Genomic DNA, 27,434 nt, shown 5'->3' on the forward strand with positions numbered 1-27,434 from the left:
AAATTTATGTTTGCTCTTTTAATAATAGTACAGATATAGATATAGATTTAGTCCGAGACGGACAAGATTTGGTTCCCTGGGCCGTCCCATTTGTCTCGACCAGTTTTTTTTGGGGTCGCCCGTTGACTTGGCCTTGGTCACAAACGTGGTGGTTTTCACCGATTTTACTCTGCGGGCTCCGGCCCTGCCCTAAAACACGGGCGCCAAGACGCGGACGACGACTCTTTTCCGCCGCCGGCCACCGCAGTCAGTGGCAGCTGCTACCCGCCGACCAAGTACGTTCTCACCGGACATTAATCCCAAGCTCATGTGAAACCATATGCCTTCTTCCTCTCCTGAAGAGTGAAGTCCTGGCAGATCCTGACCGAAAAAACCATGCTCAACCACCCCACTCTGCCGCCCCAGTTTCTCCCACCCCCGCAGCGCCGCCGATCTTGCTGGTACGGACGCAGGCAGCCCGAATCAATCCGACTGGTAATGCCAATACCACCCCCTTCCTCATCACCTGCATTACTTACGATCAGATTGCTCGATGCGTTTCATCCAGATCTCGCCGATTCGCGTGCAGCGGGTGTTCCATGGGTCGGTCGGGCGAGCGATGAAGAGTGGCCCGCATTCAGATGATGGGCTCAAGGTGGTAAGGATCTAAAGCACCAGTCCCATCCCCCCTTTTAGACTCAATTTTGCAGCAAGTGTTGCAACCCAAGGCATGTGCAAGTTAATTTGTGAATGAGTAAAATGCATCATAAGTCCTAAAACTATCGGAGGTGTGTCAGTTTAGTCCTATAACTTTGAAACTGCACTTTTGGGTCCTAAAACTATCAGAGGTGTGTCAGTTTAGTCCTATAACTTCGAAACTGCACTTTTGGGTCCTAAAACTATCAAAGGTGTGTCAGTTTAGTCCTATAACTTTGAAACAGTAGTTGTGGGTCCCAAAACTATGTAAGTTTCTTCCTCTTAGGTCCTAAGCTTGCATGGTTAGCATTGACCCACCAACGTGTCACTTGGAAATGCTTGGATTGTAGCCACGTTGACCTGACCCAATGGGCCCACCAGGTAAATATGCAAAAAAAAAACTAGAGCGTTGTCTCGCCTCATTCTTACGCGCTCATCTTCTCCCATGCACAGAATGCTCAGAGGCGACGGTACAGAGGCCATCAGTGGAATGATGGTTTGAGCTCCAGCGAGGAGAGTAGACCGGTCATCTCAGCCTCCCCCAACAGCAGCAGAACGACATGTCGCACAACGTCCAATTGCTACCCACCTATGGCTACTGCTAGGGTTGTGTCACTCTCGATGACCTCTGCGCCAGCTTTGCAGTTTCCGCGCACTCCTCTGTGTCGCCCGACAGCTCACCACCTATGACCATGCTCGTGCCCAAACAACAGCCTGCACGGCCAACTCTACGGCAAGGGTGTCGGGGCAACGACGATATCATCAAACAGAGAGAGAGAGAGAGAGAGAGAGAGAGAGAGGTGGGATGGCGTACTCCATCCCAATTGGCTCGGGATCTCCCCGGCGGCCTTGTCGAGGGAGAGGGATGTCGTCCTTCGTGCCGACTAGCTCGGGGTCTCCCCGACGGTCACGCCAAACCTCTCAGGGAGGCTACTGTGCAGCTCATGGCCATGGAGGTGGTGGGCATGCAGGTTGCAGGACACACTGCAACGTGGAAGTGTATGTACCACTTTGGGGGATATAAACACATACAAAGGGCTCATTTGAAAAAATGCACCATGGATGGTGGCCATGCAAGATTAGGACCTCAGATGAACAAACATACATAGTTTTGAGACCCAAAACTGCAATTTTGAAGTTATGGGACTAAATATGACACACCTCCAATAGTTTTAGGACCCAAAAGTGCAGTTTCGAAGTTATAGGACTAAACTGACATACTTTCGATAGTTTTAGGACCCAAAAGTGCAGTTTGAAAGTTATAGGACTAAACTGACACACCTATGATAGTTTTAGGACTTGTGATGCATTTTACTCTTTGTGAATTCTTTCTGCTATACAATCAAAGTGGGTAGTAATGGGTATAAATAGCAGTGGGTGATAGTGCCAGAAAATGCTAAATCAGAAGCATCAGATCATTACAGCGAGTGTGCAAGACAGTTCGTGAAAAATAAAATAAAATTCAGCAGCACTCACTGAAGATAAAGTTTTTTCTAGGTCGGCTAGTTACTTCTAGTAAGCTCACACTTTGGTAATGGTAGATGCTAACATAATGGACCATTGTGGTGCACCAGTGAATCTCCGTCATGGTGGCTGAGCTAACTGAAGATATCAACAGCGAGATGCTCCATCTCCATAGCTCGGAGGAGCTTCGAAGCCAACGCACTGGCATAGACCGAGGAGCCCTCAGATATCTGCACAGTAGGTAAGAGATGTCAAGCAGAATGGTACCACCATGTGTGATAATACAGTAGAAACGGGGAAGAGGGCCAATGTGTTGCTTTGAGTAAAGAAATCTGATTGTTACCTTTGTGTTGAACATGAATATACGTTGATCTCCAATAATCCCCCCAACAACATGGATGAGTTCAAGACGAAACTCATCAATAACCTTTGCAGCACAAAGCAAAGAATTAGTCTTCTTCTTTTCAGTGAACTTGATGTTGATCTCATTACCAACTATGCGGACATCAACATGGCATTCCTTGGACCTCCTTTGTATCCATGAGCTCCTTATAGCTCCATTCAGCTGACTGTCTTGATCGTCCTTCACTTGCTGCAGCGACGAACTTTCTCCGTTGTCACGTGCTGCGTCATCCAACTTAAGCCTCTTCATCCTATGTTTGGTATCGCCTTCCACCAAACTTGTCAGTTCCTTCAATGTTCTGTTCAGCTCATTGATGTATTCGATGGCATCTCCAACTATAGAGGCTCGGTCATTCTAAAGAAAAATATTGTAATAACCCATAACATCACATTCACGAGAAATACAAGAAGTGTACACAATTTAAAAAGGTTTTGTCATGATTCCATTTGTCTTATTTGCCTTAGATAGCCGGAAGATACCTCTTAAGGATCAGTATGGTTGGTGATAAGGTAATGCTGTATATGTCAAATCAAATCCCATTTGATCTATGTAAGATTATTTTTCTGTTTCACAACTGTTTTATCTTCAGTGTTTCACAACTGTTTTATCTTCGGTTAAGCAAAAAGTGACAGATCCTAAAAATCTAACAATGGTAATGTATTTATGCTGCATAAACAAAGGAGTTGCATTCGAATTTGTTGTCTTTGGATACTAATGATCTATGCACATCAAATTTTCAACTAAATCCACCGAGAACTCCAGTATGCACCTACAGAAAGGTCCAGCATACACTTTCCCCAACATAACGTATGCCATCTATGTGGAACTTATATTAGGTGGACTTTGTAGCTAGGAAACTTTGTAAAAGCTTGCTGGTGATGAAAACATAAAAAAAAATTCAGGTTTGTTTTGACCTTCTAAATGCCAGTGGTAGTGGTTCTTTTTATACTGTTAGAAAATATTGTTGGCTTCATACTGAAATGGCGCCACATCTGGAAACTAATAAAAGACAGCGAATTTTGTAGAAAATTCACGTGATTAGTTGCCATTTAAGTGATTTATCAGTAACTGTGAGAACCAAAAATCATTTAAAATCTAGAGAAGATGTGTTGAACAAACCTTCGTAGGGCTTGGCAGCAGTGATCTTAAAGCCCCATATTTCACATTTATCTGCTCCCTCCTCTCTTTTTCAGTTGCAAAGTTAGCTTTTGCCTTGCCAAAGCCACCTTTCTTACTTCTTCCCAGTTTGGGACTACCAAACTGCCTCCCGTCTATCTCTTGGAGAATATTTCCTGCAGCTCCTACTACCCCCATCGTCCGATCTCTCTCATCATCACTGGAGAACAGCCCAAAACTTTGCGGAAGTGAATGATAGAGATCCTTGAATAGGTGAGATTGATTACCATTATATTGTAATGGTAGAGTTGAATCACCGAGCATCATCCCACTGTCATGAATTGCTCTTCCCAGAACATCATTGTTGATGTCCAATTGGTTGCCAGCATTCTGCCCTGGATCACCAAAGATATGTTCTGTCGAAGGGAATGCAGTAGTCATACTGTACCTTGGGATCTGTAGAAGATTTAGGAGATCAGGTGCAGTTGTGTGAGCACCATCTGGATATGATGCAGCATCATAGTCATCCATTTGTTGTTCAATTGACTGTTGACTGATGATATGATTTTGGGTACCGAACATTGCAGGAACCCAATTTGAAGTTTCTACCTGGGTCTCCTGTATCATGTGGCCGTGAAGATCCTGATCCATGTCAAATTCAGCCCGATGTTGTATATGGTTGATAGTTCGTGCAGGCTCAGAGGTAAGATTGGTTGGATTGCATATATCTTCTATGAAAAAGGAGGGACCGTGGAAGTTTCCTTGCGCAATCTCTGTACTGTCACAAATAGAGTCCAGGGAATCATGAATCAGTGATCCTGCCATGAGGATAGCATCTCTGGAACCATCAAAATAACCTCCCTCAGCAATCATTTTGTCCTCTGGTGCCTTCAGTCAAGATCTAAAACAACAAAAGTTAGTAACCAAGGAGCCTCAAAGATGTATCTTAAAGTAGTACAATTTTGGGGGAAAAGGAACCAAATGGAAGAGACGAAGCTGATGAACAAATGACACAGTAGCATGTTAGAAGCGATCAACTGAAATAGCTTGGATCTAAAATAGAGAAAATCATTGGTTCAAGCATGCATATTTAGGAAAAGGGCTACTCAACTTGAATGAAACAGACAATCTGTTTGTTAGATAGAGAAGGCTGCAGCTCGCCTTGGTCGTGTTGGTTGTTCGGAAGAAAGCAAAGACGTGGAGTTTAAGCTAGGCATCTGGTTGTCTCTTCTTTCGATGAGGAGAAGCAGTATTAGCACACTGGACGAGACATGAAGTCTCTTTGCTTCCTCAAGACCCAACAAACTCCAGTGTGTCTTTATTGGTATCATACTATAAATATTAATCTTCGTAGCTTGTGCTTCAACTACCTTAACCTCACCAGTTAATAAGCAGAGACTAATACAAAATCATGGGTAGTGACCTAAATATCCCTCGTGTTGCTGTAATTTTCTCAGAAAGTGCAAGAAATCAGAAGTTGTTGAAAGTGTTTCAACTTATAAAGCTAAAAGTAAGTTCTCTGAACAAAAGGCAGAACATTATGATCCCATTTTTCTAGGATTTTTTTTAATTCTTTAAAAGTAGGGGTGATGTGTGTCTTGACAGTAGCACTAAAAGCTTGAAGAAAAGAGATGTGAAGAGAGCATTACCAAGATTAATTCTTTCTTGCCAGATCAAATGAAGGAAATGTTGCTCAGAAACTAGTAGCTCAAAAGCATTGTTGAGAACGAGTTGGGGTGCTATGCCAATAATATGTAGGGACTAGAGAAGACTATGGTGAGAACTGGCAAGCAAAATGTAACTGGCATGTGAAGGACTGAAGGCATGGAAACAACAGTTTTTGATCTTCATGTAGAACTTATGAGCATATAACAGAACACGTCAAATAGCAATCATTTCCTAATTGTGTCTTCTAGACAGTGCAAGGGAGGTCAAACCGTCAAAGCTAAGGGCTATCATATCTTCATCATTAAGAACAGAAGACCTGAAAGATGGGAAACTCACACTCTTTGAACTTGGCATCTTTGCTGTTACTCTTCCAGCCGGAAGTTGGGAAATGCAAGTCATGCCTTCTCCATTCTTCCGTATTTCATGCATGTACCGGTACACTCCGCTGGGAGAAACAAACTGTACGACTACTTAAAAGATTGGAGAATTTAAAAGGTGAGCGTCATCCTGCATCTGAGGAGAGCTAACCGTGTTAGCACATACTCCCTCCGTCCCAAAATAAGTGTCTTGAGCTTAGTACAAATTTGTACTAGAGCTAGTACAAAGTTGAGACACTTATTTTGGGACGGAGGGGGTACAATTTAATCATGCCTGTGCTTGTACATCATACATTTTTTTATCAAGAAATGTTCTTTATACAATAGGCTCATCGCTGGCGGATTATCTGGAAGCCATTGTTCTTTTCCATATAATACTTGTACTAGGAATTGGAAGCTACATCTCTTGGAACTAAATACATATGTTTTGTCTGAATTTCTTCTGCAGAAGTGCATTTAACCGAAGCATGCAACCGCTCTCAAAGTCATCTACATAACAAGACAAAGGAACTACCCTGGCTAATGCGGTAACGACATTGTGATCCTATCTTTTCATCCTTTTTGACTGATCAGGAGCCAAGAGATACAGGCACAGGAGTTCAACCTCCATGCTTTGGGTGGCTTTGTGCCTGCGAGGACTGAGCGATCTGCCAACAGAACCATGTTGGAACTTGTTCATGGTCAATCTTGTGATGGGTTGCCTGCCAACCGATGGAGATTACGGTATTATTAACTACTCCCTCCGTCCCACAATATAAGACATTTTGGCATAGCTTGCAAAAACTTCTTATATTATGGGACGGAGGGATTAGTTGCATAATTCTCTTTCCCTTCGATGATACTGACCGACCTGAAGGAAGAGATCTCGAGTGCTATGGCAGGTCGTCGACAGATTCTTCCTTGAGCACCCCTGAGGCGTCGTACCATCGATACGACTACTCGCTGCATCGACATGAGAAGACTGTCTGGGCGGGGTTTGATCCCAGCCACTTGTTTCGGATCCGATGCTTGAAAAGCCTGTAACAAAGTTCAGGTAGAAAGAAAAACAAAAGGCCTGTAATTATTCTAGATGCTGTCATGTACTGTAACGCAAGAATATTCTTGTGAAGAAAAACATTTTCCTGTTTCTGGATTTGGGAATGGATGCCAATGCATGTGCAGGCACGAGTTAGTCGTGGGCGTGCTGGTCGGGACATGTCACCGAGTTCGATTTTACTCGGTGCTCACTTCTAATCTTCTGTGCACACTCAACAACACCGGAATGCCAACTTAATAGAAATAATGTTATTCAGTAAATTTCGTTAAGGGACCATGGCAAAGCGAACATTTTCATGACAATATATGCGTTGGGAGCATGTCAATTTCTTCAAGCAAACGCGGCAATTTGACAAATCCTCTACTGCCAAAATTTGCCGTGTGTTCTTGAGAAATTGTCATGTGTGTTTGAAGAACCTGCCATAAAAAAACGTTCGCAAATGCCATGCTTGGCAGGGAATGTTCGTTGGTTATTGCGGTCCAAAAAAAACGGAATGTACTAGACGATCATTCCCTAAAAAAAACTGGATGAACATTCGCAACGCGTGCTCAGAGTATATAAACTTTCTTAGTACCAACATATGATTCGCAAGCAGAGACGTCGTGGCGGAATACTGTGGTACATTTATTTGGTACCAGATTAGCCTAGCCATTTCTTTGGTAAATAATAAAATCTTGACAACTGAGTTTCATATTTTTGAGGGGAACCTTGACTGCTAAGTTTTACATCAGCTATCCTTTTTAGAAAGCCATAAATTTTTAGCCCCTCAAAAAAATTCCGGCCCAGGGAGGGAGGAAGGAAGGCCCATAGAGCCCAGTACCAAACCCTAAAACCGTGGGCAACAACGGCTCTAATCTCTTCTCCGTGGTGACTAGCCGTTGCGTCCGCCCCCGCCGCCGATCCCTACAAATACAGCTCGCGGTCAAATCCCTGAACCTCACAAGTCACCGAGCAATCCGTGGCTTTCTTCTCTCCCTCCCCCCTCTCGTGCTCGCCGCCGCCGCCTCTCTCGCTCCCGATCTGTTGATTGCTTGCTCATCCGATCGATCTGTTGATCCGCGTTTACTTCTGTGATTTCTGTTGCGATTTCTGCTGTTTGTTTCTTCTGTTTCTTCTAACCATGGACGCAGGCTCCCACTCGATCTCTTCCGGCAAGAACAGCGCCGCCGCCGTGCAGCGCCCGCCGCTCCAGGAGGCCGGCTCCCGCCCCTACATGCCACCGCTCAGCACCACCTCGCGCAACCCGGCGGCCAAGTGCTACGTAAGTCGTTTGCTCCGCCCCGAGATCCTGCGGATTCGTTCTGCGCGCGAGCTGTTCGATGGAATGCCTGACTGACATGGTGTTTTTCTCCTCTTCTCTCTCTGTGCGCGCAGGGGGACAGGTTCATTCCGGACCGGTCAGCGATGGACATGGACATGGCGCACTACCTGCTCACGGAGACCAAGAAGGACAAGGAGAACGCGGCGGCCATCGCGGCGTCCCCCTCCAAGGAGGCGTACCGGAGGCTTCTCGCGGAGAAGCTGCTCAACAACCGGACGCGGATCCTCGCCTTCAGGAACAAGCCGCCGGAGCCGGAAAACGTCTTCGCTGCCGACACGGTTTCTTCTCACCAGGCCAAGCCGGCCAAGCAGAGGCGCTACATTCCCCAGGCATGCATGCGCACGCTTGTGGTTCTACTAATGCGTTGGAGCTATAGGTGTAGTAGCATTTGGTGGTGGTGGTTACTGATGTGTGATGTCTGATTGACAATTGCAGTCTGCCGAGAGGACTCTGGATGCACCGGACCTCGTCGACGACTACTACCTCAACCTGATGGACTGGGGGAGCAGCAACGTGTTGTCCATTGCTCTGGGCGACACCATGTACTTGTGGGACGCATCCAGTGGATCAACATCTGAGCTTGTGACAGTCGAGGAGGACAACGGCCCCATCACCAGCGTCAGCTGGGCTCCTGATGGCCGCCATCTTGCTATTGGGCTCAACTCGTCTGACATTCAGCTCTGGGACACCAGCTCCAACCGCCTGGTTAGTATACACTGTCCAGCGTCAGAAAATGTTATTTATGTGTCCAAACGTGCTTGATCAGATGCTGAATTACATTCTTCTTTGTATACACTGTCCAGCATCAAAAAAATGTTATTTATGTGCCTGAATGCGCTTGATCAGATGCTGAATTACAAAATTTGGATATTCGTAGACGAAGAATAGCCAATCTGCTGAATGTGCTTGATCTGCTGAATTACATTCTTCTTTGTATACAATTATACACTGTCCAGCATTAAAAAAATGTTTTTTATGTGCCTGAATGTGCTTGATCAGATGCTGAATTACAAAATTTGGATATTCGTAGACGAAAAATAACTAATCTTGTCTTCGGATTCTGTTCATTAATAGAATAAAAAAAATGACAAGAGACTTTTTTTCCTGAAATCCCTGCAAAAGAAGAAATTCTACCTCTTTCTATAAGATCTAATGAAAATTGATAAATCCTTTAATATAATTGCTATGCTTAGTGTGTGATCGTTATTTTCTTCTTTGTATGCAGTTGAGGACTCTGAAAGGTGTGCATGAGTCAAGGGTCGGTTCGCTGGCATGGAACAACAACATCCTGACGACTGGCGGCATGGACGGTAGGATTGTGAACAACGACGTAAGGATCAGGGACCATGCCGTGCAGACGTACCAGGGGCACAGCCAGGAGGTGTGCGGGCTCAAGTGGTCAGGCTCAGGGCAGCAACTGGCGAGCGGTGGCAACGACAACCTTTTGCACATTTGGGACGTGTCGATGGCATCCTCCATGCCGTCCGCAGGCCGCAACCAGTGGCTGCACAGGCTTGAGGACCACATGGCTGCGGTGAAGGCGCTCGCATGGTGCCCATTCCAGAGCAACCTGCTGGCAACTGGCGGTGGCGGCAGCGACCGCTGCATCAAGTTCTGGAACACACACACCGGTGCATGCCTCAACTCTGTTGATACTGGATCGCAGGTGTGCTCCCTTCTGTGGAACAAGAATGAGAGAGAGCTGCTGAGCTCACACGGATTCACCCAGAACCAGCTGACATTGTGGAAGTACCCTTCCATGGTCAAGATGGCTGAACTCACTGGCCATACCTCCCGTGTCCTCTTCATGGCACAGGTACATCTTTCTGGCCATTTTTTGTACAGATACTATCAACATGTTAACCTGTTTGTTCATTGCCTGATCATCTTGTCATGCTGTGGAATTGCAGAGTCCTGATGGTTGCACGGTAGCATCTGCTGCTGCGGACGAGACCCTCCGCTTCTGGAACGTGTTTGGCACTCCTGAGGTAGCCAAGCCTGCACCCAAGGCTTCACAGTCCGGCATGTTCAGCAGCAGCTTCGCCCATATCCGATGAAGACAACAACGTGAACAATCTCTTGAACTGGATATGGTTCTATGGGCAGCTGTGTAGTGTACAGAATAATAGGCTAAATACCTGGGTATATACTGCTGATGTACTGACTTCACTGTGGATAAGGAAATATACGGATGGAGCCGCCGCAATTCGGCTCCCGGGGACGTAGGCACATTGCCGAACCTCGTTAACAAATGCCTCCTGTGTCTTTTGTTGGCCTGTGTTTCCTTTACTTTGTGTGCATTCATCTCATCCAGAAAAGGTTTAGAGGTCATGTTCTTCCAGAATCGCCCTTTGCTGAGCAGAGGGCCTGATGGAGCATCATCATATATGCTCCTTTCCGTAATTAACCTCCACTCTTCAGAAACTGAACATAAGTACACATCGTATAAGATCGATCTCATTCTCATCGTTGCTGGTTACCTGTAACTTGAGATAAGATCCATTCGTTGCTGGTTACCTGTTATCTTGGTCCAACTCATGATGCCGAACAGCATACAGCAGTGACCTCCTTTTAGAAGAAGGGTAATTTAATCCAACCCAAAAAGTGGTGGCAGAGAGCAGCCGGGAAGAGGACCGTGCATTTCCCCAAGACCCACGCAAGGAACAGCGCTCCCACGTGGCCGAGGTCGCACCGCCCCTTTGTCGCGTTGCGCACCGCACCCCCGGGGCAGTCCGGCCAGCCGAGCGCCAGGCTCGCCGGTCCGCCACGACGACCGTACCAGCACCAGCACCAGCAGGCGACCGCCGAAGCAGGCGGCGGTAAACGAATAGTGGAGAGCACGAGAGATTCCGTGTCCCCTCCCTCTCCCCCGCCTCCCACGGCCGCGCCCGCACAGCTCACCCTCTGACCCGCTGCCGCACCGCCACCCAACAACCAGACCCCCTCGGATCCCCCTCCCCCTCCTCCTCGGCCAGCGGCGGCATGTGGCCTTTTAAACAAGTCGTACCGCCGCGGACCACGCCGCAGCATATGTTCATGTGGGGTGGGTTGGCCGGCCGCCTTGGCCCTTGGCAGCGGCGCGACGACGACGACCACCCTCTCCGTCAGATCAGAGCCTCCGTTTGGTTTGCATGCAGTGCATGCGCCAGACATGCGTACCCGGCCGGCCAGCCGGAGGGAGATTTTGATTCGGCTCAACCAGAAAATATTTTGGTGTCCTGATTGGTGAGGGTCTCAGCAAAAGGAACAAAGCTAACATGGAACGATGCTCTCTGCTGCTGTTGCTAATCTGCTGATCGGCTATAGCACCGATTTTCTTTTTACAGCTGATGTGATTATATATTGTTAGGGTTATTGTTACCGCTGGCTGGAGAGCGAGGCATGTGTACGGCTACATGTGTGCTCGATTGGAAGGGAATATGGCGAAAGCACGTGCTTAGCGATGGGTGTTACGACCTCGATGGGAACAGATGAAGACTGTTGGCCGGCCGGTCTGCCTTTAAGCATACGATTCTAGTTCCAAAACCCAAACCTAAGTATGCGATTCTCGGGGGGAGGAGTTTGCTTCAAGGAGCATATAAAGCGGGAATCAGAACAAAGACAAAACCAGACGTGGGCTCCTCAAATGAGTCAAATCTATATGCTCCAAGGGGAATCTTATGCTGACCCCAATGCTGCAAGCATTTCACACCATTAGGCCATCTCCAACAGTGATCCGTAAATTTCTGCCCGCATTCATTCGTGGACAAGGGGAATAGTCCGCGAATACGGCACGGGAGGCCATCATACAACGCTATCCGCATACATTTCAACCCGTATTTGAACTAACCGGACGAAATTCATGCAAACCGGACGGTATTCATCAAAGTTTGGATAAAAAATAGCATAAATTATCCATACATAGCATGCAAATTAAGTCTAGTACAACAATGTCTCAAATTCAACTAATTAACCGCATATCCAACAAGTTTCTCATCAACGGATCATGCCCTCCCACACATACTCCTCCTCGAGCTTCATCCAATGGTGTGTGTACGTAAATGGCGGTCCCTCTGAAATGTGTTACATCATGGTAGCACGTGCGGGCTACATAATGTGTACAACAATATTGAGTGAACGAATCAATCAACAAGTTGAGCAAGAGGAAGCAAAACTTACGATCTCGTCCTCTATCGTGTGCAATGGCCACCTTGCCTCCGGCTGACGAACCACGTTACAAAACTTGGTGACGCTGGTTTGGATAGCGTACCAGCACTACGATAGCGACTGCACATTGCATTGTTGAATGATGTACATGTCGTAGGGCGCAATGTGCTTTCATGCGTGAAACGATTTATTCACTTGGTGCCAGAAGGTCCCCCCTCTGCCACTGCCTACGAAATCTGCGAATACGGCCAACCACGCATCGCACAACAACTCATTCTCCATGATCGAGTAGCTCGGCATCCTTCGTACTCTAAAAATGACATAGTGCTCGAAAATAAGCTCAATGGCATTTGATCGAAGACCAGCCGAGCGTGGTGTCCTTCATGGAGGTCGTCTATAGGGGCGGAGTGTACCTGGGTACAAACGGCTTCACGGTGGACAACGCCATCATAGAGGCGAGTGAGCGTGTTGGTGTTGGTTGCGAACGTTCGGCAATGCCTCTGTGGTGACCAAAGACGTACAACAGCGACGGCGGAGGTGGAGGGTGCGGATGGAAAGCAAGGGGGAGAAGGGGCAGAGTGGAAGGAAATGAGACCGGGAGAGGGATTGGGTGGGCCGGGGTCATCCAGGCTAGTGCCCCCCTGCAGTTCTGTTTGATCTAATTCCTGACTTATAAGTTCACATATATTTCAAAACCTTCGGGGCCAGACCCGAAACAATTTTATCGTCGCCACAAGTCTCTGTTTCGAAGCAATCTCATCTGAAGCCCTTTCCCGGCATTCTGCCGAGGGAGAACCCATCCATGGAGGTCTCTTCATCAAACTTGTTGCCTCCATGGTGATGTGTTAGTAGTTCATCCTCGGGGGAGGATTTGTACCAGTAGTTATGTATTTGATCTCTCTCTTTCATGTTTTTGATGGATTTTGATCTTGACTGTATCATGAGCTTGATTAATAAAGTTGGATCTTATAATGTTCATCTATCTCTATTCTTTTTGTGGTGAATTGAATATTGCTCTTTGAAGGTCCTTTATGTTGGATTGAGTACTTTGGATTTGAGGTTACATGTTGTTTTTCTAATAATTAACTTGTGGATATTTGAGGTGACATTGAGGTACTCTTAGCATAAAGGTTGAACGATAATATCATAAGGTGTTGGTTCAATAGATTGATTGGAAACACAACTTTGAAGTGGTTTGCTAACTACGCGATTTCATCCGCTTGAGTGAATTTACTGTTGTTCTACAAAACTATGCGTTTGGAGGCTCAACAAAGTGTACAAAATGAAGTTACGTAGTTCCCTTTATAGGTCAGAAGCAGCTGACATCAAATCTTCATTTTCAAATTTCATCTACGAAATAAAGCCCACACAAGAAAACTAGAGCACGAGGTAACGACTCCCTCCCCTCCCCCCCCCCCCCAAAAAAAATACGTCGTCACTTTGTTTTTGTTTTGCGGAATATGTCGTCACTTTGTTAATGGTGAATTCAAATTGTTGCTCAAGAAAAAAAAATGTTCTCGTTGCGTCCGCATTCCAGGGCTCATTCGGTTTGGAGGAAATCTAAACGTAGGAATTTGGAGTAGTATAGGAATTTGATAGGATGGCACTTGCCACCCTAAGGAATTGACTTGCCTCGTTCCTACGCACAAAATGAGCTTTGAGTGGATGTGTAGTTTCCTCCAAAAGCATAGGAAATGAATAGTATTCCTATGAAATTACTTTACGCATTTCCTACAAACCGAATGCATATATAGAAAATTTTCCTCTGGAATCCTTGTTCCCATGTTTTTCCTATAAAAATCCTCCAAACCGAATGAGGCCCCAGTTCCAGACTTTTTTTTCCTGAGATTATTAAAGCTGGCTCGGACATTAATACAGATTTCAGTCCAGACTTGGACGTGCGGCGAAACCATTTTCAGAGACTTTTGGCGCGCGCACATACACACTGTTGTGTCACGTACCGTCCAATCCATACGCACACACTCCAAAAAAAAAGTCCATACGCTCTTCGCTGTTTTTTTTCTTTCTGACGGACATCTCTTGGCTATCGAGGCCGGACGGAACGGAGGCGAGGACAGAAAAGAACAAGCGCAAAAGCAAAAAAGCAAAGCGTGTGGGGGGCGGCGGTCGCAACCAAGTTGGCGCGAATATTCCCTCTGAGCGAGGGGCCAGGCGACATCATCGCCAACATGTCCCCGCGTCTCTCTCGCCCCCGCCGCTCCTCCACTCTCCGCCCCCGCCGGGCCACTCGCCGGCGCCGCCGCCGCCGGAATATTCGCCGTGGAGGTTTCTATAGATCAGAACCGTACGAGTTCCAGTTCCATCGACGTGTGCTACTGCTACAAGCTGTTAGTTTCCTCGACCTAGGAGAGCGAGGCTAGCTTGGCCTGGTTTTGGTCCGTCGACCTCCCTTGGTCCCGGCGGTGAGCCGATGGAGCTATCGATGCGTGTTGTCGTGATCATTGACCGGCGAGGCGACACCCAATCGCCAACGATCTTTAGGCAAAATCTAGCAAGTGAGCAATGATCATCTTTAGCAAAAAACAAAGGCGCGTCCGTCATGATCGATCGGAACAACAGACAGCGCCTCCCTCGCCTCGCTAGCTACGTAGAGTGCGTAGCAGCACGACCGGGACCCGGCGGCAGCGGCGCACATGCACACATGGCGCAACCGCCCGTGTCGGGGGCCGCGGCGACCACGTGGCGCGCGCCCTTCCCGGGCCCGATCGGCCGGCCGTACGCCGCCGGCGGCCCTCCACGCGTCGCGCCCCGGTTGGCGCTCGGTCGGTTTGTCTAGCTTACCCTAGCGCAAGGCTCCCCGAGATTCCAAGCGCCGCACCGCACGCATGATCGACCGAGCAGCGCACACGATGCTGCGGCATGCGATGCGATGCCCGGCGTCCGGTTCGGTTCGGTTCATGCTCTCTCGCCCGCCTCGGCGCCCATCTCTCTCCCCACCTGTCTACTTACATATCGCCGCACCGCACCGCACCTCCTCCCCGCGTCTCTATCTCCGCCCACGCCCGGCCATATAGCTAGCTAGCGAGCTAGCAGCACACATTCCCATCACGAATCCTCCTCGGGCTTGGCCGAATTCCCACGCCAACTTCACACGGCACCAGATTCGCGCTCGCGCTCTAGGCTCTAGCTGCGCTGCAGCACGCACACACAGGCAGCCGCCCTTGCTACGTCGGGAGATACATCACCAGTTGATCGGCCACGAGAGAAAGCTAGCTAGCTAGCTTGCTTGCTTGCTAACTAGGAGGCGAAGGGCGGCAGCTGGCCGGAGGCGCGATCGAGGTGGACGGACGGAGGCGAGAGCTCGCCGGAGATCATCATGTTCGAGGGGATGGAGCGGGCGGGGTACGGCGTGGGCGCCGGGGTGGTGCTGTCGCGGGACCCCAAGCCCCGGCTGCGCTGGACGCCCGACCTGCACGAGCGCTTCGTGGAGGCCGTCACCAAGCTCGGCGGGCCCGACAGTAAGAACCAGTCACCTCCTCTGCTCATGCCTAGCCTCTCCACTCCATGCATACATGTGATGCGCGCAAGTAATTTGCCACCGCCGCCAGCAGCCGGTCTGCTCGAGCTCTCATGCATCGCCCAGCTCACTCACGTGCTCATGTTCATGTCCGGCGGCTTGTGGGAGCATTTGCCCGCCCCACCCGGCCGGCCGCTGTAGCCTGTAAAGGCCAAAGGGGCCGAGCATGCATGCATGCACGCACTCTCTGACACAATTGTAGGCTGTAGCGCCGGAGAGATCCGTGTATCCTGATCACGATCATCTGTTGATCACTCGATCTGTGACCCCATTTTTTGATTGTTTTCTGTTCTGATCCATCCATGTATATGCAAGTAGTACTAGTTGTTACCAAGGCTCCTGTTTTGACTTGGTTTCTCATTTGACTTTACTGTCGACAGAGGCGACGCCCAAGTCGGTGCTGAGACTGATGGGCATGAAAGGGCTCACCTTGTACCACCTCAAGAGTCATCTTCAGAAATACAGGATGGGAAAGCAGAGCAAGAAAGACACAGGCTTCGAAACCAACAGAGGAGGTATGCACGCACTGTACCTTCTAAAAGCAGTACTTAGATTAAGCACCCCTGTGCCAAGCAAGAGGTGACATGATTATACTTTTTAAAAAGAAATAAACAACATGATAAAGCATTTGATGTCGATGCATCTTGGTTTTCGTTTCCAACCTTTTCCCTGTTCCAAATCTCACATGCCCTCGATTTCTCTTTGCACAGCCTTCGCCGCACAGGGCATCAGTTTCTCCTCTGCGATGCCTCCCAACGTTCCGTCCGCCGGGAATAACACTACGGGGTGAGTCAACCTTATACCAAGAGCGCGTTCGTTCATGTCTAATTTCTAGTTTAACCATGAATGACCAGGACGGGAGAACTAGCAGCATCTTTCAGCTGACATAGGAGTTATATATGACGATTCATCGTGCTATACTCTTACATACTAATACTAATATTGGTTTATACGCAAGAATAAACTTACTTGATTGTGATGGACTTTCAATGATTTGGACGGTGAGGTCATGGGATAGGGACATCAATCTGTTGACTATTTAAGCATATAGATGGCCTTATGCATGCATTTCTGCAGACCAGGTGTTAATTAATACTATGTTCATACAACGAAATTTTATACCGACATCACCTAAAGTACTTCAGAAAAACAACTCTAAAATAGAGGAGTAACACAAAATGCCGGATCAGTCCATGCACACCGGATCAGTTTATGTATTTCTTCACACTCGACGAGCAAGTAACATATGAAATGTCGCCGGCCTGATTATGGTCTTAAATTTTTGAAATCAATCATGTTTGGTAGGTTGTATGTCACACAATTCTTCTCTGAAGCGGTGCCCCTAAATACAATATTTTTTTGATGATTTCTTTTCTTGAACACTTTTGCATGGAACAGAGAAACGCCACTCGCGGACGCATTGAGATATCAAATCGAAGTCCAAAGGAAGTTGCACGAACAGCTTGAGGTAACATGTCCAAACCATCGTCAACATGAGCCTCATTCCTCCAAATCCCTGCCTCCAGAACCACAACGTGTTAACCAATCAGTATTCTCCTGTGCTACACATGCAGGTTCAGAAGAAGCTGCAAATGCGCATCGAGGCGCAAGGGAAGTACCTGCAGACGATCCTGGAGAAGGCCCAGAAGAACCTCTCGTACGAAGCAGGCGGAGACGCAACCCTAGAGACAACCAGGTCGCAGCTCACCGACTTCAACCTAGCTCTCTCGGGGTTCATGGACGACGCGACGCAGGCGTGCCAGCAGAACGGCGGGGAGCTGGCCAAGGCCTTGTCCGACGACGGCCTCAGAGCCGGCAACCTGGGCTTCCAGCTCTACCACGGCGGCGAGGACGTGAAATGCGCCACGGACGAGGACCTGCTCCTGCTGGACCTGAACATCAAAGGTGGGTACGATCACCGGCTGTCCGCCCACGGCATGCGGCGCGGCGCGGTGGACCTGGCGGTCGGCCAGCACCGGAGGTAAAATGTGTTTCAGTAGAAGGGCGAGCGTAGTTCTTAAGTCGAGCAGTTGAGTTCCCCACGAGAGATTCTTTTGGCGGTCCCGAACGGAGATCATCTTGTTTACGGTCTGGTTACACTTCATACGTACGTACCCATGCTGATGTAAAATCTGTGGAAATTGAGATCCAGGCTTCGAATAAGTGTAGCTAGACGATGATCGAGTGTGAGATCTGATTGCATTGTGTATGTACTACCTAAAATTCTGATCGACTACAACATAGCATCGTGGAGTGTTTTTGCTGCTGTTGAGGGATGGCATTATGGAGTGTTGCATGCAACAGACCGGGCACCTTCAAGAGATTCTGTCTGTCTTGTAGTAGTTGGGTTCAGTAGCTCTGTTCCTATGTATGAAAATGATATCTTGTTTCTAATGTCTTGTCGAGTAAGCAGATCGCATTATTGGCTTGTTGTGGGGAGGTGGAAGTCAAAGGTGGGTGGTGGTTTGCATGTCTTGACTAACTAGTAGAAGAGGAGCAATTGGAAATTCAAATTTTGGAGCCTGCAACTGAAAGTGCACCTCTCAATTCTGAAACAGAATGTCAACACACGTATCCTTCTTCGAAAAAGCACTGTCTGTTGTCCAAACGAGTAGTGCAAAAACCCTGGAAAAAAATTACATTGAAGTCCCCAAGGGCTAACCTTCTTCTTCCTCTCATACGGCTGATGGCGCATCACCCCAAACAGCTCCAAGCTGGAGTCAACTTACCCTTATTGATCGCGGATGGTAAGTCATCAAGGTCACAGTCCTACCGGACCATCACCCTGGAAAAGAAACTCTCAAAGTCGAAAGAGCCTTAGATCCAAGAGTTCAACCTCTATTAGATCTCAAAGGCCTCATGACGACACCATGGAGCGTGCTAATGTGACGAAGATGAGGCGGGAAGACTCACCTGTAAAGGGATGCCGCCGCGGATGCATTACAAATCCTATGACCCCAGCATCACTGTCCAAAACAGATGGCCGGAATCTACACCCGTGAACCATCGACGCTGCCAGACAACACCATGAGATGGGAATGCTCGAGGAATATTATTTCTCGGGCAACCATCGTCGCCAACATCAACGATAAGGCACCGAAGATGGCTTTACTTTACGCTATCATTACCATCACTGGAAGGGTCGAAGCGACTGACAATGAAGGTCAACCTAAAAATACCATAAGGAGAGAAACTATATCTTGATTTGGTAGATCGAGGCCTCCTCATAGTACCATACCGACATGCCAGCGGTGAAGGAGGGGCAACGACATACCAGTGAAGGAGAAGGAGTGGCACGACGCCCCCAAGCCTCTCGCTAGGGTTCGGAGAGGAAATGATATGACATGGACCCCTCATTCGACTTGAAGGACACTTCTAGCACATACATCAGTGCTAACATAAGCAACTTCCGCTCTCTTCATGACTAGGATGCACATAGACAACATCAACACACACATCAAGCATCAATTCGTCAAAGTGCAAAGCTATGCAAGACTAAAGCTATACCGGGGGTGGGTGTGTGTGTGTGTGTGTGTGGGGGGGGGGGGTTAGGATTCTAAAGCTATAACAGCGGCTGACGAACTATAATAACGATTATCCGCACCACTCATCTCTTCACGCTAGAAGGACAACAAGAAAGATTTTTTTTCAGCAACAATGCCTCTAGGAAGGGAACTACAGTCAAGCGTTGCATTCACCGGAACCAACCATCGAAGGCTAGATCCTAAGTTTTCATCCTAAAGATGAAGGCTGAGCAAATCCAAACAATGCCTTCAACAAATTAACAACATGAAAACACCGTCATTGAAGTACAACCAACTAGGGTTAGACGGGTTTTCACCACCAAAACAAAGTCATTATTTGTTGTAACCACCATTTTCGTGATTCTAGTAGCTACATGTGTAGCATGGTCACGTCGTGCGAGTGTCATGCCACGCAAGTGAAAATCATGCCCGCACAAGCAGACTATCTCGCCGCGACAAGAGGCAGTCACCACCATAGACTTCTAGTGGCAAAGGTCGCCACCGCACACGCAACGATGATTGATGAGGAAGAAGGCTCACTGGTACCGCCAAAATCCCAATGATGCTTTGGCAGTCCCATGTTGTTCTCTTGTCCCACCGTCCTAGAGCATAGCATTATGGAGTGATTTTGTGAGAAATAGCATTTTGAAGTGTTGAGATAAAGAACAAATGCTTACTTAGTAAATGATTGTACATACTTTTCTGTTGAGGACGAGAGGGTATGGATACAATTATTGCGTAAAAAGTATCTACACTCCAAAACCCTTGCACAAGTTACACGACAGCCGAATGATTCTCCTTTTTGGAAGAGGCTCATGCAGACAAAGGTAGCCTTTTTCAATAGGACCAAAATCAATGTTGGGAACGACAATTCAACTAGGTTTTGAAAAGATACTTGGCTAGGGAGCACGCCGCTGGCCATACAGTATCCAACTCCCTACAATATTGTACAACGAAAAGAGACATTCGTTAGAAGAATCTTGGAATCTGTTCCCTTAAACATACCGTTTAGAAGGTCACTTGTGGGGGGACGATATATAAATGACTATATTTTATGCACAGGTTGATGCAGGTCAGCCTTTCTGATAAGCCAGATACACCACACTAGAGACTTTCGGTGTCAAGGGTATTTTCGGTGAAGTCTATGTATACAAACTTGATAAACACTGGTCCAATCCCAAAGTCACTACACATTTGGAAAATCAAGGTGACCTTAAAGATGAAAAAATTATGTGGTTTGTTTACAAGAAAGTGGTCCTGACTAAAGATAATCTGGCAAAACGTAATTGCGAGGATAGTAAATGATGTTATTTCTGTGATCAAGATGAATCAATCCAACACTTTCCAAGCTACTGTGGCGCACAGTGCATGTGGCATTTAACGTTAGTCCATCTAATACCATAAACACTCCTTTTGGGACTTGGCTAAACGAGGTAGAGCCTAAGTTAGCGGCACATATTTGAGTCGGGGTGTATGTGCCTTACTTTAGGCCATATGAAACTATCGGAATAATATGATTGTTAACAGACAAAACATTATAATTTTTTTGCACGTAATCTACAGAGCAACTGGTTAGATCTGTACATGGTCGTTACTCAACAGTGCGGAAGCCAATGAGCATATGACTTATGGGTGCAACAGATGGAAGACGGTCACACGGGATACCTATAACCGGTTTGGAAAACGGTCTAACAAAAGATAGGTGTATAGGCACCTAGTCCTAGATTTTTTTAATCTCTTGATGAGTTGTTGTATCGTACTACACATTTGTTGGATCTTTTGGTTAATAAAATGATTGCATGCATCGCTTCGCTGCTGCAGAGGTCGGGAGTAATCCTTCTTTTCTAAAAGAAGAAGAAATGAAGCGTTGCATTCTGTGTGTCCTGTGGTTGGGTTCAGTAGCTTCTTCCTGTGCATGAACCAAACAGGGCCCAACTAGTAAAAGAGGATCAAGTGAAAATGCAAAATTTCGAGCCTGCAACTGAAAGTGCACTTGTGAATTCTGAAGCAGAATGTCAGCACATATATCCTTTGCTAACAGAAGCAACTTCCATTACAAGCCAAAGTGCACCACCGTTCATCGCTAGCTAACCAAATAGTTCCTCGAGAAATCTTGGAGCTGTCGTGACAAACGGCCGTTTTATTTCTCAAGCATCACTACCTTACCTATCCGACACATATACGAGTGTTGTTCTTCACTGACAAGGGCAGAGCTAGGCGGTCTGGGCATTCATCCGTCAGTGATATCCTAGCGGGGCAGGCGTCTTGTTGAGCTCCAGCCCCTGGAAATGGATGTCCTGCATGCCCATCACCATTCACCAGAATCAAAAAAACAGTTCAGAGTCCAGACATCACATCAGGAGAAGCTAGCAGAGCAGAGTTCAGACGTCGAGACATCGGGGACTAATGCATGGGAGATGAGCGTACCGCGGCGAAGTGGTTGACGTCGCGGTGGTGCGCCTCGTCGGCGCGCACGACGGTGACGACGTCCTTGAGCCTGGCGTCGGCGGGGAGGCGCCAGTAGTCGATGGCGATGCGCGGGGCGGGGACGTTCTCGATCCTGCCGGCCTCCAGGTCGCGGAGGAACTCGGTGTAGGAGTGGATGGCCTCCTCCTCCAGGTAGCCCACGACGCGGTGCGCGAACTTGGGGGACACGATGTACCCCAGGAAGTAGGCGTTGAAGAAGACGCCCTGCACCGCCAGCACCAGCGCGCGCTCGTACCACTTGGGGTTGGCCACCTCCATGAAGGTCATCAGGTGCATCCGCTCGTTCTCCGCCTCCTCCAGCAGCGCCCGGATCCACCCGCCGCTCTGCTCGAACCGCCGCAGCGACCGCAGGTGCAGCAGCATCCCGCCCACCATCCCCGGCACCGCCGCCACCGTCTCCAGCATCATCGCCCGGCACCCGTACCTCCGCTGCATAGCGTAGGCCCAAGTCGACCCGCCGTGTCATGTCAGTGTCGGACGAACACATATATCTGACCCCCGTGCCGTACCTGGAAGAAGATGTCGGTGGGCACGCGCAGCGACTTGACGGTCCAGTAGGCGATCTTGTCGAGCAGCACCTTGGGCTTGTGGTGCTTGGAGAGATCGATGGTCGTGTCCGACGTGTACGCCTCCCACGGCTGCGAAATCACACGGTCACCACGGCTACGTGCACTGTCAACGACAAGGAGAATATGCAGACGATTTCATTACCCTGAAGCAAGACCACTTCCACTCGGCGCCGTCCTTGTTCACCAGCTTGGCAGGCACGATGCCCCAGTAGCTGCTCGCCGCGGGGCTCTTGCCCTCCTTCGCGGCCTGCACAGCGTCGGCCTTGGCGGCCTGCATCGCCTCGGCCGTCGCGGCGGCGGTGCTCGCCACGTTGTCCTTGGACGCGGTCGCCTCCTCCCTCGCCGCCTCGGCGGCGGAGGTGGACAGCGGCCGCGCCCACATGGCCACGGCCACGGCGCCCCCTTCCCCTCCGGCAAGCAGGGGCCTCTGCGCGGCCGGAGTGGTCGGCCCGAAGACGCGCGGGCCCAGGTGGCGGAGGAGGACGGATCCGGCGACGCGGGAGCTCATCGCCGAAGATGACGAGCCTGCTTGGTGGGCTGCCGCTCTGCTCGCGAAACTCGTGGTCGCAGGCTCGAGAACCTGCGGACGTGCCAAGCTCTGAGAGGGTGACGGGATGACGTGTCGCTGTCGCCGAGCCAGCGCGCGCCACGATGGCATGGCGCTACGAGCAGATGACGCGAGACGTGGGAGCAACGGCGGCTCTGCCTGACTGGTGTTCCTGGAGCTCGCAATTGACTGGTGGGCAGCCTCTGCGTGCTCTCGCCCGTGAGATTTGTAGTTTCGGATGTGCCCCAGCTTTTCAGGAGGCTCCCCTCAAAAAAAAAAAAGCTTTTCAGGAGGCAGGAATGGGTGTCAAAATCGTTGCGGCTGCTATGTGGTGGGGTGGCTGCTAGGACTTCCGGTGGACTCTGAACTTGGCCGTGCGTCGGCGTGCCTAGAATCTTTGTGTTCCCATTTCAACGGATGAGGAAAGATTGTTAGTTTTAGTGGACTTGTTTTGACACGAAAATTAGAGTGGCCTACTGTTTTTCCCCTCGTTCTTAGAGCATTTCCAACAGCCGCCCAATACCGTGACACGGTAAAAATCAGTTTGCAGTGTGTCGACCGTCTGCTTTGGCACGGCGGGGAGCGCTTGCTCCAGCAGCCGTGATAAAATTTAGCGCGCGCAGCTCCCGCATGCGCGCGGGAGCAGCCGCGCTTGCCATATGTTGCATTTTGGACACAAAATGAATTTCAAACATCAAAACAATGACATGGCATAATTCAAATCACACAAACAAGTTCATGCTGACATAAAAGTTCATGCCCACAAATTCAAATTCATGCCCATAACATCATCTGACCAAGTTTAAAATCCAAAACAAATTCATGACACAAAAGTTCACATCAACGAAAGGCACATCAATAATTAAGCCTCGTCCTCGTCTTCATCCTCATCTTCCTCCGACTCATCCTCCTCCTCCGAAGACGATTGTTCCTCCTCCTCTTCATTGTCACACGCCGCATCATCATATGAAGCTCGGAAGGTGTTGGCTAGATTTTCAACGGCATCTTCATGCGAAGGTGTGTGAGGCACCCCGGAAGACATTCCGCCATGTCGCCCGAGGTGCTTCCATGCCTCCCATGAGAGACGCAAAACTCATGCCTCCCATACAGTCCGTGCCGCCCGGAGGTGCTCCGAAGCCACCCATGCCTCCCATGGTCTCCATGATAGCTCCAAAGCCATCCATGATAGCTCCGAAGCCACCGATGCCTCACATGCCGCCAAGGCCACCCATGCCGCCAAGGCCACCACCACCCATGCCGCGAATCATGGCTTTTTTTTCGATCAGGACTTCTTCACGGGCAAGATTGACATGCTCCTTTTACGCCTCATTGAGGATAGATGTGTCCATGAAGAACAAGTACTTCTCCCAATCCAACACAACAACCTAGATCGCTCCTCCATGCCCACCTTCCTCTCCTCCAATGTCACCTTCCTCTCCTCGGCCGCGGCATCTTGGTTCCTTGCCATCTTCCTCACCTCGTTCGCTTCTTTTCTTCCCTTCACAATAGTTTTCATAGCATTTTTTAGCTCATCATCTCTTTTCCTCTTCTTCTTTTCTTTTGCGTCTTTCTTGCACACATCCAGTCGTTTTGGCTTCGAGTATGAAACCGAGTTGGGTGTGGGGCTTCTCTTGCCGTCATCACTTGATGCCTCCTCCTCCTCCTCATCCAAATCAATTGTTTGCATGTGTTTGTTGCTCATATCCAAATCATCCATACCATCACGCTTTTTTCATTTCTCATCATCCTTCAATGCTTCATAGCAATGAGGCAAGGTAAATGGTCTTCCTTTCTTGCTCTTCTTCTCCTCTCCTTTGAACTAGTTTTGTGCAATATTGAACTACATAAAAACAAAACAATTTAGCACTACAAACACCAACAACAAGCATGATGAACATGGACGAAATGGCACTTACCCTATCTTCATCATTAATGCCACTTGAATTCAACTTGTCAACCGCCATTTGTGCGGCCACCCACTTTTGACAATCTTTGTTGATTGTCGACCACCGGGAGCGAAGAAATCGGTCGGAGTGATCACTTCCACTCTTGTTGTGTAGATCAAAATGCTCTTTCATCCGGTTCTAATAAGCATCTCTACTTTGATCACCTCCAACGGATGGATCCCTCGACACTTGCAACCAAGTATTGCATAGCAAGACGTCTTCTTCATTGGTGTAGTTGCCTCCTCTTCCTTTCGGTGCATCGACAATGCCCTCACCATCCTCGTCCACCTCGAACTCATGGTCATCGAGATGCATGTCATTTATTTGAGACCAATGCGAATTGTTGAAGCCAACACCCATAGTTGGCATGTATGCCTCATTGTTGAAACTACAAAGTATACACAATGAAGCAAATAAGCTATCTATATGCATGCATTCAAAAAATAACAAGAACAAAAAAGTTGGCGAAATTTTATACCTTTGGGTCATTTCCTTGAACACCTTGTGCGCGTCGGCCGCCGGCTCAACAAGTGAGCTCGCCGGCGCTTCAGTAGCCGCCGAGCCCGTCGCACGCCCTGCAAGCTTCTTCCTCGACGGCTTCGAGGAGCTGGAGCCGTCCGCCGCCTTGTTCTTCTTTGCGGATCCCTTGCCCTTCTTCGGCCGTGCCGAATTTGGAAGCTTCGAGAGGGGGGCACGTGGCTTCATGGCGGGCGACAGCGCGACGCCACCCGCCGTCGAGGTCATCCGTGGCGGCACGAAAAGACCGCGCGCGATGCCGGTGCTTGGAGGAGCTCCGGCGGAGGCGAAGCCAAAGCTACCCACGCTAGGGTTTGCAGCGGCGGCAGCGGTGGAGGGATTGTGGCTGTAGGAAGGGGTGAGGGGGGAGTCGGTGCGGGCGTCCATCGGGTCAATTCGCCGGCAGCGGCGCGGGCGGGGCGAAGGTGACGCGGCAGAGAGAGTGCGGCGCGAGCACTCGAGTGTGCGGCGCACGGAAGTGGGTGCATCAAATACACAGCGCGCGATCGTGATTCAGACCGCGCGCCCAACTCTATATGCCGCGCACGCTTATTGCGCGTCCGCTGAAGCCCCTATATCGATTGCGCACGCTAAAAAAAACAAATTTACGGTGCGGCGCTTATTTAGTGCGGCTGTTGGAGATGCTCTTAGAGATAGACCGGAGAAATGAAGACCCTTCGTGCGGCGAGCGTATCAGAAGGTGCAACTGCAAATCATATAATTTTCGCTTGCTTGATGGCAAGGAGCGCTTCCTATTTAGCGCTTGAGGGGCCGGTTATAGGCTATTGGGCAAACCGGAGCACACCCCCCTTCTGCGCGCTGGGCCGGCCCATGCCACTCCTTTTTCTGGTTTTGAATATGCAAAAAAATGTACACTGGAAAGAAACGAACCCGCGACCAAACCAGTGTGACCATACTTTGTGGATAACGAATTTTCCTGCTGATGTAACCCTTGCAGTTACCGGCGATCTTGTCGCGACCACATGTTAATGGAATGCAAGGTGTTTCATATAAAAAATGTTATGGTAATCCATTTACTTTTCTTCTTTCATATTTTCCCTAGCCGTTTTTTCTTTTTCGTTGTTGGGTTTTTCTGCACCGGTTTTTGTTTTTGTTTTTTCTTTCTTTTTCTGTTTTTTCTTTATTTTTTTCAAAAAGCATTTTTTAATTTGATGTTTTTTTCAAAATCGATGAACTTTTTTTCCAAATCGATGAACCTTTTCCAAAAATGATGAACTTTTTTCAAAAATTGATGATTTTCCTTGAAATTAGTGAACTTTTTCAAAATTTAATTATTTTTCATAAAAAGATAATCTTTTTCCAAATTATTTTCAAATAACACAAAAATCTAAGTGATATAGTAATTGACTGAGTAATAAATAGCGCACTCTATTAGTTCTAAAAGAATTTGCTTTGCTATTAGTCACTACTACCGTTGAGAAGCTCTAGTGGTTATTGTAGCAATACGAGAGAAGTAGCGGTGCTAGTTTCATTCTCCATACCACCGTTTTTTTGCATGGTTTTTTGCGCTATAAATTCAGTGTACTGCGCTGCCCATTAGGCGCTGCAGATGGCTTCCGCAGCGATGAGAGCAAGTATAGTAAGCCTGAGTCAGCAGGCTATAAGCTGTCCAGATCAGCAAAAATACTAACTGGACGAGAGAGAAAGTTGGAATGAGAAAGAGGCCGGCGCTTGGGCAATCGCCCGGCTGTAGCACTGCACTCGAGAGAAAAGAATGCATGCAGGGGCTGAAAGCTGACGCTTCTTTCCCTCTTCCAATCAAATGCGTTTGCATTCTTACCCATGCATGCAAACATTAATTGCTACAGCCAACTTACACGCCAGCCTTATTATATGCGATTTTTTTCACAAAGGCTATATATGACATGGCATGAGTACAAAGCCAGCTGCCGGCTCTTCTATTAACCATGCTCTGAACGCGCCAAATAGAAGCCCCTGGCAAGGGTTGAGTGGCGTTGCGTCAAAGAGCTCTTAGGTACTTCCAACGCTGACTTTCAAACTAAATGCATCCGTTTAAGACATGTTTTATCATCCAATGTGGTGTCCCGTCAATGAACCTATGAAGTGGGATAAACATGTC

General features: G+C 48.4%; 4 protein-coding genes and 1 pseudogene across 6 annotated transcripts; 3 read left to right on the plus strand and 2 right to left on the minus strand.

Annotated features, from left to right (window-relative positions):
* Nucleotides 1-2,240: 2,240 nt before the first annotated feature.
* Nucleotides 2,241-5,437, minus strand: LOC125514225 (transcription factor EAT1-like). Its single transcript, XM_048679516.2, has 4 exons — nt 5,308-5,437; nt 3,662-4,559; nt 2,483-2,896; nt 2,241-2,369 (listed from the first exon to the last, which is right to left on the minus strand). The coding sequence occupies exons 2-4, from the start codon at nt 4,529-4,531 to the stop codon at nt 2,274-2,276; spliced, it is 1,380 nt and encodes a 459-aa protein (XP_048535473.1). The 5' UTR covers nt 4,532-4,559; nt 5,308-5,437; the 3' UTR covers nt 2,241-2,273.
* Nucleotides 4,388-6,163, plus strand: LOC125516851 (uncharacterized; annotated as a pseudogene).
* A 1,426-nt stretch (nt 6,164-7,589) lies between these two features.
* Nucleotides 7,590-10,257, plus strand: LOC125514226 (cell division cycle 20.2, cofactor of APC complex). Its single transcript, XM_048679518.2, has 5 exons — nt 7,590-8,000; nt 8,114-8,389; nt 8,496-8,765; nt 9,286-9,876; nt 9,971-10,257. The coding sequence occupies exons 1-5, from the start codon at nt 7,860-7,862 to the stop codon at nt 10,115-10,117; spliced, it is 1,425 nt and encodes a 474-aa protein (XP_048535475.1). The 5' UTR covers nt 7,590-7,859; the 3' UTR covers nt 10,118-10,257.
* Nucleotides 10,258-15,161: 4,904 nt separating this feature from the next.
* Nucleotides 15,162-18,138, plus strand: LOC125514227 (myb family transcription factor PHL11-like). The gene is made up of 5 exons (XM_048679519.2): nt 15,162-15,685; nt 16,125-16,259; nt 16,455-16,530; nt 17,143-17,212; nt 17,319-18,138. Exons 1-5 carry the CDS (start codon nt 15,544-15,546, stop codon nt 17,727-17,729), a joined length of 834 nt encoding a protein of 277 aa, XP_048535476.1. The 5' UTR covers nt 15,162-15,543; the 3' UTR covers nt 17,730-18,138.
* Nucleotides 18,139-21,244: 3,106 nt separating this feature from the next.
* Nucleotides 21,245-23,094, minus strand: LOC125551505 (ubiquinol oxidase 1c, mitochondrial-like). 3 transcript variants are annotated; one of them, XM_048714765.2, is made up of 4 exons: nt 22,467-23,092; nt 22,265-22,393; nt 21,696-22,184; nt 21,245-21,565 (listed from the first exon to the last, which is right to left on the minus strand). In XM_048714765.2, the coding sequence occupies exons 1-4, from the start codon at nt 22,980-22,982 to the stop codon at nt 21,506-21,508; spliced, it is 1,194 nt and encodes a 397-aa protein (XP_048570722.1). In that variant the 5' UTR covers nt 22,983-23,092; the 3' UTR covers nt 21,245-21,505. The 3 variants fall into 3 exon arrangements, with proteins under 3 accessions (XP_048570722.1, XP_087384527.1, XP_087384526.1); XM_087528401.1 differs by having other exon boundaries at nt 21,426-21,565; nt 21,664-22,184; nt 22,467-23,094; XM_087528400.1 differs by having other exon boundaries at nt 21,427-21,565; nt 21,656-22,184; nt 22,467-23,094.
* Nucleotides 23,095-27,434: the final 4,340 nt, after the last annotated feature.

The sequence above is a fragment of the Triticum urartu genome, chromosome 6A, assembly GCF_056163025.1.
Source record: "Triticum urartu cultivar PI428250 chromosome 6A, HENAU_Tu73, whole genome shotgun sequence".
Classification (NCBI taxonomy): domain Eukaryota; kingdom Viridiplantae; phylum Streptophyta; class Magnoliopsida; order Poales; family Poaceae; genus Triticum; species Triticum urartu.

What these genes read in the sequence shown, in the direction of transcription:
- LOC125551505 (XM_048714765.2), bottom strand. Translation starts at nt 22,982, where the DNA reads ATGCCATCGTGGCGCGCGCTGGCTCGGCGACAGCGACACGTCATCCCG. An exon ending in GGAAGTGGTCTTGCTTCAGG is followed by an intron (nt 22,394 to 22,466) that starts GTAATGAAATCG and finishes GTGATTTCGCAG; the next exon opens with CCGTGGGAGGCGTACACGTC. An exon ending in CCACCGACATCTTCTTCCAG is followed by an intron (nt 22,185 to 22,264) that starts GTACGGCACGGG and finishes TACGCTATGCAG; the next exon opens with CGGAGGTACGGGTGCCGGGC.
- LOC125514227 (XM_048679519.2), top strand. Translation starts at nt 15,544, where the DNA reads ATGTTCGAGGGGATGGAGCGGGCGGGGTACGGCGTGGGCGCCGGGGTG. An exon ending in GCCGGGAATAACACTACGGG is followed by an intron (nt 16,531 to 17,142) that starts GTGAGTCAACCT and finishes TGCATGGAACAG; the next exon opens with AGAAACGCCACTCGCGGACG. An exon ending in AGTTGCACGAACAGCTTGAG is followed by an intron (nt 17,213 to 17,318) that starts GTAACATGTCCA and finishes CTACACATGCAG; the next exon opens with GTTCAGAAGAAGCTGCAAAT.
- LOC125514225 (XM_048679516.2), bottom strand. Translation starts at nt 4,531, where the DNA reads ATGATTGCTGAGGGAGGTTATTTTGATGGTTCCAGAGATGCTATCCTC. An exon ending in TGCTGCCAAGCCCTACGAAG is followed by an intron (nt 2,897 to 3,661) that starts GTTTGTTCAACA and finishes ATTTTTCTTTAG; the next exon opens with AATGACCGAGCCTCTATAGT. An exon ending in TATTCATGTTCAACACAAAG is followed by an intron (nt 2,370 to 2,482) that starts GTAACAATCAGA and finishes CCTACTGTGCAG; the next exon opens with ATATCTGAGGGCTCCTCGGT.
- LOC125514226 (XM_048679518.2), top strand. Translation starts at nt 7,860, where the DNA reads ATGGACGCAGGCTCCCACTCGATCTCTTCCGGCAAGAACAGCGCCGCC. An exon ending in AGAGGCGCTACATTCCCCAG is followed by an intron (nt 8,390 to 8,495) that starts GCATGCATGCGC and finishes TGACAATTGCAG; the next exon opens with TCTGCCGAGAGGACTCTGGA. An exon ending in ACACCAGCTCCAACCGCCTG is followed by an intron (nt 8,766 to 9,285) that starts GTTAGTATACAC and finishes CTTTGTATGCAG; the next exon opens with TTGAGGACTCTGAAAGGTGT.